This window comes from Schistocerca gregaria, chromosome 2 (assembly GCF_023897955.1).
Source record: "Schistocerca gregaria isolate iqSchGreg1 chromosome 2, iqSchGreg1.2, whole genome shotgun sequence".
NCBI lineage: Eukaryota > Metazoa > Arthropoda > Insecta > Orthoptera > Acrididae > Schistocerca > Schistocerca gregaria.
In genome coordinates this window covers 202,891,962-202,912,813 of record NC_064921.1, presented here as the reverse complement: position 1 = coordinate 202,912,813, position 20,852 = coordinate 202,891,962, and the positions used below count along the sequence as shown (strand labels likewise).

Sequence of the window (20,852 nt, the reverse complement as noted above, 5' to 3'; positions counted from 1 at the left end):
GGACTTGCGTTGGGTGTGGGGGAGATTACGTTGAAAAGTGATACAGCTTTGTACAACTTCTGCACCATAAATAATATTTTAAAAAATATTTAAGGTTTTCATTTGACTCACCCTCGTCCATATTTCTGGGTTGTACGACTGTTTCATAATTTAAGTGGTGTTTTCACGAATGCAAGGAAATGAATTTTTTTGGATAGTTCACTATAAAAACAGTTTCTTTTTTATTTCCGTTTCTAATAAAAAACGGGCAAAGTGAATAATCGGACAATGCCCGGTTTGTCTGCTAGTGTATTATAATTATAGATAGTAACATCTGATTCGTTAGCCCACATTATACTCCTGTACAAAATTCGAAAGCCTCGATATTTCGATCCCTTCGTTGGGAGTTCAACCACGTCAAATCACGAGAAGAATCCTGAAGGAGGTCCCAGCACAGAGACCGAGTAGTCGACTGTTTTAGGAATTTGAAATATAATGCAGCGTGACAAATCACATTTTACTATAAATGACAACGATCCGAAAGCTTTCAGATATAAGATTTATTATTACTGTTATTATTATTATTATTATTATTATTATTATTGCGGAATTTCAAGCAGCTGAACTTGATATCATTTAATTGTCTACTCACAGTGTAAAAAAATAATGAACACAATGTTACTTTCGACATTTTCTGTCATCTATTCTACTTATTTTGCTTTATGAATGACAATATTCTTTGCTGAAAAAATAAGATTGCAATGTACAAACATTTTCTTCAGCAAAGACAGAAAGAATTTTTCGGAGTGAAAAAAAAATAGTTTTGTATTCCATCGTATATCCTTTGAGGTTTTAATACGTCAGTGGCCATTATTTCTCACAAAAATACTGCAATTAATTCCTTTAGCGGATTATGTATCCTAGGCCACAGAATTGGAAAGGAGAAAATGGAAAGAATGTTTCCCAGGTAATTATATACATTGTTCAAAATAATTTGGGGGGACACTTTTATGAACGTTCGTTGTGTTAAATCTGTTTTAATACAGGCGGTACCTGTGATGATGTTACATTGCTTGAGATCTCCGCTTTCAATATAGGCAATTATTAAAATAATTAGACCTCTGTTGTCTGTATTATGCATCAGCGTCACGTTAGCCCTCAGAAGGAAATAAGTACCAGTGCCCCATTGTTCTCTGATAGGGTATACAGAAGGCAGTGTATTCGTCATCGCCACACTTGCGTATCACCAGGCGTTATGGTATGGGATACCATTGGTTACAGGTCTCAGTCACCTCTTGTTCGCACTGACGGCACTTTGAACAGTGGACGCTACATTTCAGATGTGTTACGACCCGTGACTCTACCCTTCATTCGATCCGAGCGAAACCCTACACTTCAGCAGGATAATGCACGACGCATGTTGCAGGACCTGTAGCTATTGTAGCATTGTGACAATCTCTGCAGCATCAGGCATAATTTTGAAAATATATAAGACGGTCAGTATTTCGATCCTATCCTTTAAGATCGGACGCTCTAAAGGCAAAAGTTCCGCGAAAAGAGTGATACACAATGAGAAAAATTGTCTTTTATTTCATTAAACTTAAAAGCACGCGTGTGCACTCCGGAATACATAGAGACAAATTTGTGGCAAGATAGCCTGCAGTCGTGTTTGCAGTGTGTATATACACACCTGGAAATGGAAAAAAGAACACATTGACACCGGTGTGTCAGACCCACCATACTTGCTCCGGACACTGCGAGAGGGCTGTACAAGCAAGGATCATACGCACGGCACAGCGGACACACCAGGAACCGCGGTGTTGGCCGTCGAATGGCGCTAGCTGCGCAGCATTTGTGCACCGCCGCCGTCAGTGTCAGCCAGTTTGCCGTGGCATACGGAGCTCCATCGCAGTCTTTAACACTGGTAGCATGCCGCGACAGCGTAGACGTGAACCGTATGTGCAGTTGACGGACTTTGGGCGAGGGCGTATAGTGCGCATACGGGAGGCCGGGTGGATGTACCGCCGAATTGCTCAACACGTGGGGCGTGAGGTCTCCACAGTACATCGATGTTGTCGCCAGTGGTCGGCGGAAGGTGCACGTGCCCGTCGACCTGGGACCGGACCGCAGCGACGCACGGATGCACGCCAAGACCGTAGGATCCTACGCAGTGCCGTAGGGGACCGCACCGCCACTTCCCAGCAAATTAGGGACACTGTTGCTTCTGGGGTATCGGCGAGGACCATTCGCAACCGTCTCCATGAAGCTGGGCTACGGTCCCGCACACCGTTAGGCCGTCTTCCGCTCACGCCCCAACATCGTGCAGCCCGCCTCCAGTGGTGTCGCGACAGGCGTGAATGGAGGGACGAATGGAGACGTGTCGTCTTCAGCGATGAAAGTCGCTTCTGCCTTGGTGCCAATGATGGTCGTATGCGTGTTTGGCGCCGTGGAGGTGAGCGCCACAATCAGGACTGCATACGACCGACGCACACAGGGCCAACGCCCGGCATCATGGTGTGGGGAGCGATCTCCTACACTGGCCGTACACCTCTGGTGATCGTCGAGGGGACACTGAATAGTGCACAGTACATCCAAACCGTCATCGAACCCATCGTTCTACCATTCCTAGACCGGCAAGGGAACTTGCTGTTCCAACAGGACAATGCACGTCCGCATGTATCCCGTGCCACCCAACGTGCTCTAGAAGGTGTAAGTCAACTACCCTGGCCAGCAAGATCTCCGGATCTGTCCCCCATTGAGCATGTTTGGGACTGGATGAAGCGTCGTCTCACGCGGTCTGCAAGTCCAGCACGAACGCTGGTCCAACTGAGGCGCCAGGTGGAAATGGCATGGCAAGCCGTTCCACAGGACTACATCCAGCATCTCTACGATCGTCTCCATGGGAGAATAGCAGCCTGCATTGCTGCGAAAGGTGGATATACACTGTACTAGTGCCGACATTGTGCATGCTCTGTCGCCTGTGTCTATGTGCCTGTGGTTCTGTCAGTGTGATCATGTGATGTATCTGACCCCAGGAATGTGTCAATAAAGTTTCCCCTTCCTGGGACAATGAACTCACGGTGTTCTTATTTCAATTTCCATGAGTGTATTATACTGTACAAAGCTCCACAATCAGTCTAGTGTTGAGCGACAGAAGATGGAGTCTTGACACCACTCGGTGATTCCCAGAGTAACGAATGGGTGAGAGTAAGGACAGTGGACGGTGATACTCACAAGGCCGAAGACTATGAAGATTAGCTGCAGCACGTCGGTGTAGGTGACGCTGAGCAGGCCCCCCACCATGGTGTAGGCGGCGGCGAACACGGCGCTCACCGTCACCGACGTCACACGGTCCAGTCCCAGGATCACCTCCAGAGAAGAGCCTGCAGAAACGAGACCATGCACACAACATTCAAAGGTAAAACAAAAAGGTGGATGGAATCACTGTATCTTAGGATAACGTGCGCGATGTTTTGACTGGACTCTCTTTGAGCTCCAAATGTCACAATTAAATTGTTTCTAACGTGTGCACTGGTGACAGCAGATACCATTCGATATTTAATGTTCCAAACAAGACAGTGTGCTATTTGGTATTGCAATATAACGTGTATGAATGACTGCTGAGTGACATATCTTTCAACGAGAATATGCACTGACGAACCAAAACATTAAGACCTCGGCTCACTGAATGTTGCCTGTTGCAGATACGAGACTTAGTAAGGGAGATATGTAAGCAGAGCAGAGCCAGAATGCAAGAATTGTGTTACAGTCGTTTCAGAAGTATGATAATGAAGTCACGTTAACGCTAAGAGTCGCCAAATGCGTCTTACGTGAAGTCGATGGAACACATCAGTAGGGGGACTAGGGCGCCGTCACCCCAAGTGTCGTTATCCAAGATGGCGGCGATTACGTCACCCAAGATGGCAGCCGTGATGTCAGCTGATAATGCGAGTACGGTTACCCAAGATGATGGGAAAGTGTCATGCCCCCCTGGCCGGAAATTTGAATTTTGGAGGGAAGATAGGTCAATTGGGCTACCTCCACTGACCTAAGAAAATGGCGGGAAAGAAAGGACAGTTGGGCTACCTCCACTAACCTAAGAAAATGGAGGGAAAGAAAGGCACTTGGGTTATCTCTGCTAACCTAAGTCCTCCAACTGCCACCTCTTCCTAGGAACTGGCTGGAAAAGGACTTAAACTATGCTAAATAGGATGGACATAAGTCTTCTTCGTCACCCACTCCCTTCTACTATTGTACTGTGGTCTATATAAAAATTGTGCAAATTAACGTAGGGTTCTGCACTTAATCTACTGTTCTGCTCCATGTCACCCACTCACGCACAGCCTCACCTTAGCTACTGTACAGCTAACACCAAGTTGATATAAAAAATTTATGAAAAATATATAAAATCGATATTATTCACTTGCCAGGGTAGTTTTTTTTAAATGCACATCATCCTATTGGTCGGTGAAATCTATGGAACACAGTTTAAACAAAAGATAGCTAATAAAAAACACATCCTGCCAGTCGACACCTGACGCCACCGCCGCACCGCCGATGCCGCCGACGCCCCGCTACCCGCTGCCGCAACAGCATCGCTCTGGCATCCATGGGCCACCCTCCCTTAGGCTAGCGGGTTAGGGCTGCAGCAATCTGACTGCACACAGTGGCCCGATTCCGCAGCGCGTCTTCCTCTGCCATCACGTCCTAGCCAATCAGGTGACGTACAGCACACACCCAATGTCCACCTCGCCACAGAACTCCGCCTCTGGGCAGCACGTGTGTTTACCATTGCTGACGCTATACCTTTTGGTACTGACGTCACATATCGCGCTATAGAAATCTGTTCCAGAATAGCACAGGCTGCTTTCTCCCTAGTGATCCTACCGGGACATATGAGCTGCATCCAACCGTGCTTACCTGCCCCAGAATGACTGACGCATCACAACGAACGTCCACGTAGTCACTCACTGTCTAAAAGGGTCTCAATGTTATACTGACGTCTCACGGCTATGTAAAATTAAAGCCAATTCGACCTTTCGGAAATTGTATAGTGTCCCAGAAATAATTAATGGTCACTTTTGTAAGAGCATTTATGATGTCTCTGCTTATCTGCTTGGAAATTCTTCTCCTAACAGAACCTGTTTACGAAAACAGCGCGGAATGATGCCGAATGCATTCCTCCTGATGGTCCTAATATGGCACCCCTTCCATCACATCTTACTCTTCCTGCTTTCAATATATACAAACTTTCTCACCACTATTTAAAGACTCCCATATCCCAGCACAAAGGATGTCTTGTGAATGAATGGGGGTTTATCATTGGCTCTTGTCGAATTTACCCACCGAATAACTGATACCACCGGTGTAGAGGCACCATCCGCAATTTTTTTCTCTTTCTGCAGATGACACTTTCAGCCGCAAAAAATCTATTTTATACAGATAGCCATATTGCACCTACCATTATACCTTGCAAAGTGCCCTACATACTGTAAAATATGGAAAGACTCTTACTCAATTACACTGCTATCTGACTGAGGACACGAGCTTGAATATTACTGCATGAAACCGATCTCCAAATGAGCAATATATCACCGCTTACCATGTTGATGTAGTAAACATACAATTCGTATTATGCAACCTACAAAATCACCCCTTTAACATCATTCGTACATATCCCGCGAAGACAGACATCATAAGCACATGTAGCGTAGGTATACTCGCGGCTCTAGATATTTCCCGCGTGGTCGGGCGGTCATCCAATCCCAACGCGTGACCAGAGCACCCTCAGTGGATAGAAGTCACTCTCAGAACTGTTGTGGAAAGATTGACTCGTTTCCCCCTCAGCACAAACGCGTTAGTTTTTCTGTTCTGGTTCAAATGGTTCAAATGGCTCCGAGCACTATGGGAGTTAACTTCTGAGGTCATCAGTCCCCTAGAACTTAGAACTACGTAAACCTAACTAATCTAAGGACATCACACACATCCATGCCCGAGGAAGGATTCGAACCTGCGACCGTAGCCGTCGCGCTGTTCCACACTGTAGCGTCTAGAACCGCTCGGCCACCCCGGCCGGCTTTCTGGTCTGGACCTCCTTGCTTGCTCGCTTTTCTACACACATCTCCAGACTCTGTGATTACAAGAACATATCTAATTTCGCATAGTTTTCTAGAATATATTACCATTTTCGCTGTACTTATCGATATCAAACACATATCAATATCGCTTGTATAGCAGTATCGCTCGCGCGATATAATTCCGAAGATATAGACTGGAAATTATTTATCTAGAAACCAGAAACTTTACCAAGTGGAGCGTTCTGTAAACCATAGACTAACTAGAAAGTTATCCCGTCTGCGAAAACCTTTACGTAAAAAAACTCGACAAAAGGAAAATAGAGTAAACTGATATTTCCACTCGCTAATATCGATGTCGGTGATGTAACAGATTTCAAATCATTCCTATAACTTACAAAGTCAAAGAAGGCGTTTCTCATCTCTAGAGTGCCAGCAAACGTGTCTTCCACCGGCTCGATGCACACACCACAATCCATGTTCTCTCAACTAAATAAAGGCGCGAAATGTGAAGAAGCAGACAACCGAATATGGGCGGGAATAATGGACCAGCACAAACACACGACCATATTTAATCTTCTCAAATTCCCACGCGATCACGAAAGCTGTCCAACACATATTAAGTTTTAGGGCTCTATCCAGCCGTCTAGAGGTCTACACGGCTAAGTCAGCTACATTCCTACACTCCAACAGCCCTTTCCATTCGGATAGCTCCTACCGTTAATGGGAAACTTGAATCATTCCAATCACCAGTGCTGCATGCCAAGCACGCATAGGCAGAATCACCCTAGAAAACCGGTCACATACATGATTTATCATTGTACTTACAATTAAATGTTGCAATCGGAGTCTCAACTGAATGACATTCAACATTGAGCGAAGTATCGGAAATACACCGTGCTGACGGCTGTGGTTCTGGAAATAGAAATATCTGTTCCATTCTTATGAACTAACACACTCTTCCCCTTTGCTGTCACAATATTCCACATCAAATCCACACCTTCTGTTGCATTTGTCTGAACACAAACACATACTTCATAAGCCTGATGCCCACGGCAAACCTATCACACATCCCCTACTGCTAAGTATAATACTTCGTCAGTAACTGATAACCGGCGGTAGGAAATAATACTGACCGAAAATCAACCATTGGTGGGCACGTCTCAGAAGTTTTTTTTTTTTTTTTTTCAAGTGGTACCACTGTGTCTTACAAACAATCAGATGTTAAGAAACGCAACCATATTACCATCACAAGCGGTCTTGGTTCTACAAGTGCCCACAAGTATCCATGCTTAAAGCTATGCTGGTTTTGTAAATCGAGGTACGGCATTACCTCCAAATGAATTGGTTTATCCAGAAAAATACCGAGACGGTGATTCGGCTGAGGAACATGGCATGAAACCGGTATTTGCTACTCCCTCACGCTGCTAGATATTTCTCCACTTTTTTGTAATGTGTTGTGTCTCGATACCATGTCAGAAGTTTGATGATATATCCACTGAGTTATAGGCGATGACTGATTGAGGAGGATCACAAGCAGAGTAGATGTTGTGCTGATTGAGGTCGTAAGAAATATACACTAGCTTTTCAGATCTCTAGTGTGACGCTATCTGCTAGAAATGATGACTATGATTTGGAATCAAGTTCCTCCATTCAAGCATATACTTGGGTTGGATCCTATGGAGAAGTCCTTTAATGGTTACAGCAACTAGTGAATCATGTTTCTGACACTCTCATATCTCGAAACGAGTCACCTCTCTCGAACCTATCTGCTACAGTAAAATTCCAGCCTCATTTTAGGTAGTCCCTCTGCATCATGCAACAGCCCTCTCACACTCTGCGCTACCATCCCTGAAGCTTTGCGGATGTGGTCATTCCAATGTAAGTTGGAACTGAGTAGAAGTCGAAGAAAACTTTATCTACCACCTTATGCATACCATGTGGAAACAGGCTAAGCTGCGTTACTGTGACTGGACCGTGTTTTGACAATTCGATGGAAACGGGAACTGAGAGAAGGACGAGGGTTTTTGCTACTGTACTGTGCTGCACAACTACATACAACTACTACAGATCCACGTCCATTCACATCTACTTCCCAATATGCTATCTTCGTTAGTCTGTACCATCCATCACAGAAAAATTACGAACTATAAATGCTCAACTAACTTAATCCAATAGAGAACTAGATAAGATTTTTACCACATCTCCGTTCTCCCATATATCGAAAACAAATACCGCATGCATGCAGGCATTGAGCACATGTGACGATCCTATTACATATACACATAATGATCAGCTCTACAGACCAGATTAAAGTTTCCTCACCTGTACTGTAGGAGGAAGATCGTATCCCATGGACTATACTGTAAGTCACAAGAGACACCCCCTGTGGCCCTGTCTCATTGTTTGAAACATTGTTTTTTTTCTGCTCTAACACGCTTTGTACACTGCCAAACATTTTGTTTTTCTGCCAAGACTTCGAGGTCTCTGTCAGGTGATAAACTGACATCAAGATGTTCTGATCCAGAGCCTCTCACAGACAGCAAAGACATCACCCAAAAGTACCGTTATCCAAGACGTCGCACTGTGATGCGATTGACGTCATTCAAGATGGCTGCTTTGATGTCAGCTGATGACACGATTTACATCATTCAAGATGGCTGCCGTGAAGTCAGCTGATGACGCGAGTACCGTTATCCAAGATTGTTGCAAAATGCCACACGCCCCTTCCAAGCCCCCTTGGCGGGAAGATAGGTCAGTTGGATTACCTCTAGACACGCAAGATGTAAATCATATTGTTACTGCTGTTACCATAACACACCACACACAATGGATGGTTTTAAATAACTCATTTACAACATAAGGAAATCGGAAGAGCTTTGCGGCTTTGGCGAGGGTTCCCAAACTACTTTTAAACTTATCTGTGACACTGACAGAATAGCTGATTGTTGTGCGTTTTGTTTCGACTATTCCTCATACTGCAGTCACGTACACGATCACTGTTTCGGTGCTAGCCTTCCCCAGAAGGTGTCACCCCTCCACATAACTCTTTCTCCAACTCAAACAAGCACTGTCAGTAAATAATTACATGGTAACTAACTGCGTGCCAGTAGACAGATGGGATGGAAAAGACACCCCCGATGCACTCAAATAATAAGCATTACAATTGATTGTGTGAACAATTTTACCAATTTTACAGTAATTTCAACACCGACCAACCACGTGACAGCTTGTTGCCCAATTTCAGTATCACAGCTAAACCACCCCTTCCCCACTTTGCGAGTGTCATTGCAAATGTGGATAGATGACTGTGCAATATGTCCATACATTGTTAATTCTTGAACACATTAATCATCAAAGTATATCAGACAGCGCTCTACATATTTCTAACACTTCGAGCATAGTGCTCAATTTACGATCTATGTCTATGCTGATGGGAGACACAGAGCATTCTTGCGGTCTTAGGGTGAATTTGGAGACTGAAAGACCCCCCGCCCCTTCACACTGTCATTGAGCATCCCGCCCTGCAGCACTATTACCGATTTAATCTGCAGTCGACTAGAAGTAGACCACTACCTTCCATGCCTTGTGAATGAGTGGAGCTTTCTGAGTCCTCACCCATCCAAGTGCACGAGATTTCACAAGATGCGCCTATGTCGAGGAGGTTAGCACTCATCGATTTGAAAGTGTTCTGATCTAATAGCAGATGATGAAGAAGAACAAAAAACAGATGATTTTTATGCGCGATGGAGCTCCAGATGGATGGAGTTCGAAGCATTTTTATATCAATCAAACAAGCTATGAATTTTAAACTATTATTCCAGACTCTAAGATCAGTACTGTTATGAGAGAACGTAAACACACGCACTCCTAAGGATACAACGGCTTTTAATATTCCAGTGTAAGAGACATATTTCAAGCAAAAGACATATATATTTTTTCTTGGTTTCTCTACGATAAACTATGTTATCGAACTGTAAAACGAAAAAACAACTTGGCTCTGTGTGGTATGAGCACAATATAGCTTTCCAGAGGTGTATAGTGACCACTTTTTACATCAGATCACTCTTCATAAATTATACTAAGCATACATCAGCCCTATATAAAATTATCGGTAGTAACATGGAATACTTCTTACAAGGAAACAGATAAACACATAGCACCAGCGTCCGATATGTGAAAATTGCACGTCGTTGCCCCACTAATTCTGTAAACCGCACTTCTGTCGAGAAAACGTATACACAAGCACCTATCGTTAACTTAGTTATGAAGCTGAAGTCTCAGTTTTACACCCAAGATGCGACAGGAGGCTGGAGTACATAGCAGAAATCATAAATTTAGAGAATGTGTTACGTTTCGTCACACATGAGATGGAAATCCTCTGATGACCAACAGGTTTACCGTTAACGGTTGCAAGTACACAGCGCTTTAAATCACATCCAGAATGAGATTTTCACTCTTCAGCGGTGTGTGCGCTGATATAAAACTTCATGGCAGATAAGAACTGTGTGCCTGACCGAGACTCGAACTCGGGACTTTGCCTTTTACGGGCAAGTGCTCTATCATCTGAGCTACCCAATTCTGCCAGTACCTCGTCTCCTACCTTCCAAACTTCACAGAAGCTCTTCACAGAAGAGCGAGGAGACGAGGTACTGGCAGAACTGAAACTGTGAGGTGGTGGCGTGAGTCGCGCTTGGGTAGCTCAGATGGTAGAGCACTTGCCCGCGAAAGGCAAAGGTCCCGAGTTCGAGTCCCGGTCCGGCACACAGTTTTAATCTGCCAGGAAGTTTCGATACATATCTTAATTTTGCTACCACGAAGAGCTTATTAGAAACGGAGCATAATCTCGGATTATAGAAGAATGTAACTGGACACGGTCCATTAAAAAAACATTCCAACATTCATTTGTCAATTTAGAGGTACGAAGACGAATCTAGATCTGTATAGACAAACGGAAATTTGAACTCCACTTGTTCCGAATGCGAGACCAGCGCCTCAACCATTGTGCCATCTCGATCGTCGTGTATGGCAGGACTTACGGTCTAATGCAGCTTGGGTGATATAAGCAACCTCCACTACCACCACTTTCTGAAGTTCCCAGTAGTAGTTACCAGTCTCATCAGGAATCCGTATAGCAAAATGCTGTAATATACCTTCAGCCCTCATCTGAGAGTATTTCAACACGATAACGTTCCATCACAGTGTTTCTCAGAATTTTCTAGTCTTCTTAGCTATACAGCACATACCGTTTCTAACACGGCTTGCCTGTTGGAATAATCGTCAACATCTATGAGAAACGTGCCGTTTGTTCTACTAGTGGGCTGTATGAATCAGCGCCAGTGAGGTGCACGCTCGAAAAGAAGTGTCGCAGGCAATAGCGTACAACATCAAAGGTAACGCCTTCAGATTTTATGGACTGAAGTAAAGGAAAACAAGTCGATATGGTATAATAAAAAGCCAGCTTCATGTCTGTAATCTACTTGCATGACTGCAGTAGGAGTTAAAGTACGTCATAATTAGTTATTGTGAAGTATTTAAGTTTTATGGTATTTTTCGACGTAGTAAATTTAATTTTTGTTAATAATGATGCATTTCTTGAAATACAATCCACATATTTGATTAAAAAGCCTACGCCACAACAATCTGTACATGAAGAAATTAATAGATATTAGAGGCACTCTGTTTAAGAAGCATCTAAAGGTTTTTATGGGGTAAATGTCCACAAAACAAACTGGTTCCTGCAGGCGCAGCAACTGATTGTTATAAACAAGTATGAAGTTTAACCCATTTTAACATTTCACCTGAGTGTATAAAGGAGTATGAAGTTTAAGCTGTTTTAACTTGTCAAAATCGGATTTATATGCCACCTGAAATATACATGTATTCGACACCTCAAAACAAACACCTCCAAATCTTATTAAAAAAAAATTATTCTGTAGTAATATTGTTACGATGTATATTCTGTGTACTTTGCGGTAATGTCTTCTCTTCTGCTATACGAATCTTACACCCAGCTGTTTCCAGATGCCGTATTTGTTTACAAATAAGACAGTATACATGTGATGTGTTATGACAGCGAAAGGAACTTGTGACCACTGGAGGTGCTATATTTTAGTTATTTTATGATTACTGTTAGATATAAGTTAATTTTTTGTCAGAAGAAACCCAAAACAATGTTCTGAAATAGTGTCTTGTTTCTTCACTATACACTGCCACAAGTTCCTCCGACAAAATTATAACACAACACACATACAGATGTCATACTAACTAATGTAAATCCACACGATGATGGGGGTCTAAACCTTTGAAACGCGTCGTGGAGATAAATAAAACGGTTAACTTGTCGTTTCATTTAACTGCTCAGGATTTGTCATAAACTGTATAATACCTCATACCGTTTGCAGACCATCTTTCATGAGTCTAAATAGTCTCCATAGGACATGTGGCAATCAAGCAGCCATGTACGAGAAAATTTTTGGCTAGGACTGTAATAAGTGGCCACAATAATGTCGAGATGAAAATTCAGCCCAAGCATCCAATGAGTGGCCAGCGCTTTAGTTGCACGCGACACTTAGTATTCACTCCAACGAATGAAAACTTCGTCAGTGGAATACGATGTCTCACGGATCTCGCATGCTCGGAGGCTTTCCCACGTGCTTCTGCGAAGCGTGACTGTTGCGCGGGAACACTGTGAGTCGCGACAAAAGTAAAGGAGGTCCGCAGCGCCGCCTGGATAAACCATCGCGTCACCAGTACTTACTACTCCTGATACCGGTCAACAACAATAACACAACATTTGGTAAATTGTGCTCGTTGTGTAAGCCGCTTCGTTCGGTAACAATATCTCAAGTTTCTAAGGTATATCACTGCTGACAGCGTAAGGTGTGAAGACCTAATCTGTCATTACGTTTCTCATTGACCATCACTGGTTGCTGCTGTCTCTTCCCATCCGGAAAAAATATCTCAACTCCAGGCCAATAGTTTATAATCGTTTAGGTGGGTCTAAAATGCATTTCCCGGTGATCGACAACGAAAAGCCCTTGTCGCAATTGAAATTTCACAGTTGGCATTTCCTTGGGATCAGCCAAATGCAGCTCTGTTTTGTTTACCAAAGCGCTAGGATATCAAACAGTTATCAACAAGGTATTATACCTACTTTTTGTATCAGACCTTGCACAAAACTCCTACAGTGGCCAGCCTGGAGACAACAGAAAACTGGGCCGTATCGTTGTATGTTAGCTAATCGGCACCATTTATGCCACAGGTCACAATCAGTACGCTCACTACAACGATGCACAATATGCGTCCACGAAACTGTTATGTCGATACAATGATCGATGCAGAACAGGAGGTGGAACACCTGCTCAAGGACGCAAAAGGATACGATCACCTCATGCTCTCTTCTTTCTTCTTCCCATTCGTCTTCTGATTTGTTTGAGGCGGCTTGCCACGTCTATTGTACTAGCTGCTTCATCTAGTAGCGGCCACTATTTTTCAGCGCTACAGAGTAAATTAGTAGCACTGCCGTAGCAGCTGCGAAAGGGCCGTAGAAGCCAGCGAGTGCAGAGCTGACCAAAACACTTCCATCAGCTGCAGCGACATTACCGGTCTGTGTCCACATTGTGGACTAACACTCGCAGTATTACAGACACAGCGGAAGCAAGGGTGCCTTTACCTTTCATAAAGCCAAACTAATCGTCATCCAACAGATCGTTAAATTTTTCCATTGTTAAAATATTATTGTTTTCTCTTGGATACATGAGTTGTTAATTGATGTACGATACTAATCGCATTTATCATCCCGAGCTCCATTATGCCCTATTTCAAAGTACCCAGTTTAGCTTCTTCTGTCATCCGCACAATTTTGACCATAGAGAGTTGGAACATCCCATATAAGGTCCAAGTTCCTAGCTTCGGCGTCGATGTGGCGGTAGTCGGTAAGACTGTCTCATCTGAGGAAAGCTGGGCAGTGGGACCGTTGAAATAACACGTCAATATGATTTTAGGGTCCGGCTGCAAACGCGAGAACACCAGCAATGCAAAATAGGCAACATGCTGTTCAACAGAAGCTTAATTGGCAACAAACTTTCCTGATTTATTTTACGCTTCGTTTACTCTTGAGATAAGAGTTGCGCTATCGACTAGAAAACGAGCTGTCTTTTTTTTATCACTGTGGTAACGTAGAACAGCTAATGAGCTTAGCAAAGTGAACTGCCTCTTAAGTGTGTTTTCCCAAGCTGTCTCACCGCGGAATGTATGCTCTCACCATACAGGTATGTATTTGGTCGAGGGTGTAGTCTCACACTGAGTCTGTTCTTTTCCACGGTCCAAAAATCCTTTATCAATTCACTGCCTACCATTTGCGATCTTTTGGTTAGTATTTGGAGTAACGTTCTTGTCAATCTATCTTCATTTTTGATGATTGAGGTATTTTTTACTGGATGTAGCCTAAATAAATTGGATTGAAAAGCTTGAAAAAAGGTGTAAGGGTAGAACATCACAGTAGTGAGTACAGCGAGAAACTTATCTGTCGTTTCAAAGAGGCACACTTTGTCAGAAGTTATTCGTAATGTTAAGCACGAGTTCTTGGTTTTGTTGACGATCTTCGTAACATATTAATGCATGGCGTTACACTCTTTGCCTTCTGAGCACTATAAGATGCAATTCACTGAGATAATTCAACCGCCGTGCGACACTGTAGGTTTCATTCCTATCTTATAAAACAACTCTTTACTGAAAATCATAATAATCGTTGACTGAGCGTTTGTTGATGTCTAGATGCCAGTCAAGTACGCATAAATAAATTAAACAGTACATTTCTTCACATAAATAACCTAGACAATACATTTCTAAGGGTGTTAAAAATGGAAAACATGAAGACAAGGAAGTAGAGGAAACATTGAACCACAACAAAAACCCATATCTTCGCACAAATGTTTGTTTTACGTCAATAGAATAATAGATTCATAAAAGGAAACTGAGGGTCGTCAAAGTCGGCCAGAAGTGTTCTCTTTCCGGAACGAAGGAGGTTTATTTGTGTGTGCTCGGGGGCTGAGTTTGTTTCTAGGCACTTTAGACGAGCTCAGTAACGCAAACCAACACGAAATTTCAGTAATTATGAAATTTCTGTTTTTGAGCATAAGCAACTATACTATACGAGCGTAGGTGGTGCAAAGGATACTGAACAAAAATAATATTTTGTACGAGAGGTACGATACTGCCACCGCTAGCTGCGGAGAAGTGCGACGTGAAAATGCACAGTTGTACATCACATGGTCGGACCCGACCGTCACATGTTCGGCGCACCTATGAATGACGCCGAGGGAACTGTCAAGAAAATACTAGATTTTACAGTGTCTGTGTTCCACACCTTCCTCCGGCTCGGGGATAAGCGATCTATCCCATGCGATGCCTCTCCGAGAGCATCACAAAACCACTCGAAGGGTATATGCTTAACTACAGCGAACATTAGTTCGGACCATATACATATGTACGCAGTTTACTGCTATTTTGGACGGACATCTTACTTGACAAACGTTGGCGGGTCTGAGAATGGGCATAGCCCGAAACAGGTCACGACTAAATAAACATCCATTTTAGCTGCAACTCTGGCTGTCACTTTTCGCGTCGAAGTGTATATATGCAGACTGAAGCGACGAATGAAAATGTGTACCAAGTTCAGGATTCCAACCCGAGTCTCCTGCTCAATAAGCAAATATGTAAGCACTATGCCGCCCTCCTCGATCCAAATTCTAATTCACGTCTCAGCCCACATGGTATTCCCCGTAACTTCAAACAGTTTTCTAGAAGCTCTCCAACTGAATTGGAATAGCATATCGAAATCAAACGAAACGAGGGATCCTGTCTGAAAACCACACATAGGTCTTTTAACCAAATGAAACTATTTGGTTCTAGAGACTTTTACAAGTCTCAAACATCTATGACGGATTTTACATATGGAGCCTGAGTGTGAATTTAGATTTAGGAGGGAGGCGTGCTACCGTAGTCTACCGATTTGTGCCAAGTCACTGTGTAGGGTGTTGTAGTGATTAGTGTGCTCCCTGCCGCCGTTGGATAAGCAGCTTCCAGCAGCAAGTCGTACGCTCTTAGCTCACTTATTTGTTACATAGTTTCATTCTTAATTTCTTTGCGTGTTTTTGGGTACTTACATTGTTTAATTCATAAATTTCGGGCGTATTATAGTACTTGACAGTTGCAGCATTGCGTTTTAGTACCTGAATAGTGTAAAATCGCGTAGTCTTCTTCTGCCGCCGAGCAGTGTGTCATCAGTGCGCAAGTAGCAGCATTACTGCGTTTACTAGGCAATATTGTATTTTAATAACCGTTTAAATTTTGTGTCGAATTGTTTGTGCTCTCTGTAGATTAGTTCGGACGTTCTTTGCATAACTGTATTTAGCATCGATATGGACTGCGACTGCTGTGTTCCGATGCGGGCTGAGTTGGCATCCCTTCGCTTCCAGCTTCAGGCAGTGTTGACTTCGGTCACACAGCTTGAGGCTGTTGCCGATGGGCATCACTGTGGGGGTCCGGATGGGGGTTTTCGGGGACGACCAGCTCGTCCCACGCATCCTCCGATCGGACTACGGCTGTGGCTGCCCGGGATACTGCCCACATTGAGGCTGATCCCTCACCTGTGGTAGAGTGGGAGGTCGTCTCGAGGTGTGGCAGGGGGCGAAAGACATTCTGGAGGGCTGAACGGAAGGCCTGTCCAATTTGTCTGACGAACCGGTTTCAGGCTCTGTCTCCGGCTGATACTGATCTTCGGCCAGACATGGCTGCTTCTCCTGTTCCAGAGGTTCCCCTCAGTCTGCAAGATCTGGGCGATCGCAGAGGGTGGGCTTACGGGTAGTTGGGAGCTCTAACGTCAGGCGAGTAATGAGGTCCCTTAGGGATATGGCAGCAAGAGAGGGGAAGAAAACCAATGTGCACTCCGTCTGCATACCGGGGGGAGTCATTCCAGATGTGGAAAGGGTCCTTCCGGATGCCATGAAGGGTACAGGGTGAACCCATCTGCAGGTGGTCGCTCATGTCGGCACCAATGATGTGTGTCGCTATGGATCAGAGGAAATCCTCTCTGGCTCCCGGCGGCTATCTGATTTGGTGAAGACTTCCAGTCTCACTAGCGGGATGAAAGCAGAGATCACCGTCTGCAGCATCGTCGACAGGACTGACTGTGGACCTGTCTGGAGGGTGAAGGGTCTGAATCAGAGGCTGAGACGGTTCTGCGACCGTGTGGGCTGCAGATTCCTCGGCTTGCGCCATAGGGTGGTGGGGTTTCAGGTTCCGCTGGATAGGTCAGGAGTCCACTACACACAGCAGGCGGCTACACGGGTAGCAGGGGTTGTGTGGCGTGGACTGGGCGGTTTTTTAGGTTAGATGGCATCAGCCTCAAAGGGTGTTGGGCAAAGTCAGGTCATGCGGGGACCAAGCAACAATCGGTATTGTAATTGTAAACTGTCGAAGCTGCGTTGGTAAAGTACCGGAACTTCAATCGCTGATAGAAAGCACCGAAGCTGTAAAAGTTATAGGTACGGAAAGCTGGCTGAAGGCAGAGATAAATACTGCCAAAGTTTATACAAAGGCACAGACGGTGTTTAGAAAGGATAGATTGCATGCAACCGGTAGTGGCGTGTTCGTCGCTGTCAGTAGTAGTTTATCCTCTAGTGAAGTAGAAGTGGGTAGTTCCTGTGAATTATTATGGGTGGAGGTTACACTCAACAACAGAGCTATATTAATAATTGGCATCTTTTACCGACCTCCCGTCTCAGTGGCATTAGTGGCAGAACAACTGAGAGAAAATGTGGAATACATTTCACATAAATTTTCTCAGCATGTTATAGTCTTAGATGGAGATTTCGTTTTACCAGATATAGACTGGTACACTCAGATGTTTAGGACGGGTGGTAGGGACAGAGCATCGAGTAACATTATACTGAGTGCACTATGCGGAAATTACCTCGAGCAATTAAACAGAGAATCGACTCGTGGAGATATCATCTTGGACCTTCTGATAACAAACAGACCCGACTCTGTAAGCGCAGAACAGGGAATCAGTGATCATAAGGCCGTTGCAACATCCCTGAATATGGAAGTAAAGACGAATATAAAATAAGGGAGGAAGGTTTATCTGTTTAGCAAGATTAATAGAAGGCAGATTTCAGACTACCTAACAGGTCAAAACGAAAATTTCTGTTCTGACACTGACAATGTTGAATGTTTATGGAAAGGTTCAAGGCAATCGTAAAAGGCGTTTTAGACAGGTACGTGCCGAGTAAAACTGTGAGGGCCGCGAAAAACCCCACCGTGGTTCAACGACAAAGTTAGGAAACTACTGCGAAAGCAAAGAGAGCTTCACTGCAAGTTTAAACGCAGCCAAAACCTCTCAGACAAACACAAGCTAAACGATGTCAAAGTCAGCGTAAGGAGGGCAATGCGTGAAGCGTTCAGTGAATCCGAAAGTAAAATTTTATGTATCGACTTGACAGAAAATCCTGGGAAGTTCTGGTCTTACGTTAAATCAGTAAGTGGCTCAAAACAGCATATCCAGACACTCTGGGATGATGATGGAATTGAAACAGAGGATGACACGCGTAAATCTGAAATACTAAACACCTTTTCCCAAAGCTGTTTCACAAGGGAAGACCGAACTGCAGTTCCTTCTCTAAATCCTCGCACAAACGAAATAATGGCTCACATCGGAATAAGTGTCCAAGGAATAGAAAAGCAACTGACATCACTCAAGAGAGGAAAATCCACTGGACCTGACGGGATACCAATTCGATTCTACACAGAGGACGCGAAAGAACTTGCCCCCCTTCTAACAGCCGTGTACCGCAAGTCTCTAGAGGAACGGAAGGTTCCAAATGATTGCAAAAGAGCACAGGTAGTCCCAGTCTTCAAGAAGGGTCGTCGAGCAGATGCGCAAAACTATAGACCTATATCTCTGACGTCGATCTGTTGTATAATTTTAGAACATGTTTTTTGCTCGAGTATCATGTCGTTTTTGGAAACCCAGTATCTACTCTGTAGGAATCAACATGGATTCCGGAAACAGCGATCGTGTGAGACCCAGAAAATATTAGATACAGGCTCCCGGGTGATGTTATTTTCCTTGACTTCCGGAAGGCGTTTGGTACAGTTCTGCACTGTCGCCTGATAAACAATGTAAGAGCCTACGGAATATCAGACCAACTGTGTAGCTGGATTGAAGAGTTTTTAGCAAACAGAACACAGCATGTTGTTCTCAGTGGAGAGACGCCTATAGACATTACAGTAACCTCTGGCGTGCCACAGGGGAGTGTTATGGGACCATTGCTTTTCACAATATATATAAATGACCTATTAGAAAGTGTCGGAAGTGCCATGCGGCTTTTCGTGGATGATGCTGTAGTATACAGAGAAGTTGCAGCATTAGAAAATTGCAGCGAAATGCAGGAAGATCTGCAGCGGATATGCACTTGGTGCAGGGAGTGGTAAATGACCCTTAACATAGACAAATGTAGTGTACAGTGAATACATAGAAAGAAGGATCCTTTATTGTATGATTATATGACAGCGGAACAAATACTGGTAGCAGTTACTTCTGTAAAGTATCTGGGAGTATGCCTGCGGAACGATTTGAAGTGGAATGATCATATTAAATTAATTGTTAGTAAGGCGGGTGTTGATTGGAATACTCCCTTTCAAATTCTGAAGGTGGCAGGGGCAATATACAGGGAGCGAAAGGCTATCTACAATTTGTACAGAAAGCAGATGGCAGGGGTATATGAAAGGGAAGTAGTGACTGGGAAGGGAGTGAGACACGGTTGTAGCCTATCCCAGATGTTATTCAATCTGTATATTGAGCAAGCAATAAAGGAAACATAAGAAAAGTTCGGAGTAGGTATTAAAATCCATGTAGAAGAAATAAAAACTTTGAGGTTCGCCGATGACATTGTAATTCTGTCGGAGTCAGCAAAGGACTTGGAAGAGCAGTTGAACGGAATGGACAGTGTCTTGAAAGGAGGATATAAGATGAACATCAATAAAAGCAAAACGAGGCTAATGGAATGTAGACGAATTACGTCGGGTGATGCTGAGGGAATTAGATTAGGAAATGAGATAGCAGTTTTGCTATTTGAGGAGCAAAATAACTGATGATGGTCGAAGTAGAGAAGATATAAAATGTAGACTGGCAATGGCAAGGAAAGCGTTTCTTAAGAATTTGTTAACATCGAGTATATATTTAAATGTCAGGAAGTCGTTTCTGAAAGTATTTGTATGGAGTGTAGCCATGTATGGAAGTGAAACATGGACGATAACTAGTTTGGACAAGAAGAGAATAGAAGCTTTCGAAATGTGGTGCTGCAGAAGAATGCTGATGATAAGGTGGATAGATCACGTAACTAATGAGGAGGTATTGAATAGGATTGGGGAGAAGAGAAGTTTGTGGCACAACTTGACTAGAAGAAGGGATCGGTTGGTAAGACATGTTCAGAGACATCGAGGGATCTTCAATTTAGTACTGGAGGACAGCATGGAGGGTAAAAATCGTAGAGGGAGACCAAGAGATGAATACACTAAGCACATTCAGAAGGATGTAGGCTTCAGTAGGTACTGGGAGATGAAGAAGCTTGCACAGGATAGAGTAGCATGGAGAGCTGCATCAAACCAGTCTCAGAACTGAAGACCGCAACAACAACAAGGCGGGTGCCAGGTTGAGGTTCATTGGGAGAGTGCTCAGAACATGTTATCCATCAACAAAGGAGGTGGCTTACAAAACACTCGTTCGACCTATAC

At 43.9% G+C, this 20,852-nt stretch overlaps 1 protein-coding gene across 1 annotated transcript in view; it reads right to left on the bottom strand.

Annotated features, from left to right (window-relative positions):
- Positions 1-20,852, bottom strand: part of LOC126336687 (high-affinity choline transporter 1-like) — a 347,185-nt gene that overhangs the window by 101,722 nt on the left and 224,611 nt on the right. Inside the window, exon 5 of the mRNA XM_050000635.1 lies at positions 3,214-3,362. Coding sequence (XP_049856592.1) covers positions 3,214-3,362 — 149 coding nt within the window. The remainder of the gene's footprint in view (positions 1-3,213; positions 3,363-20,852) is intronic.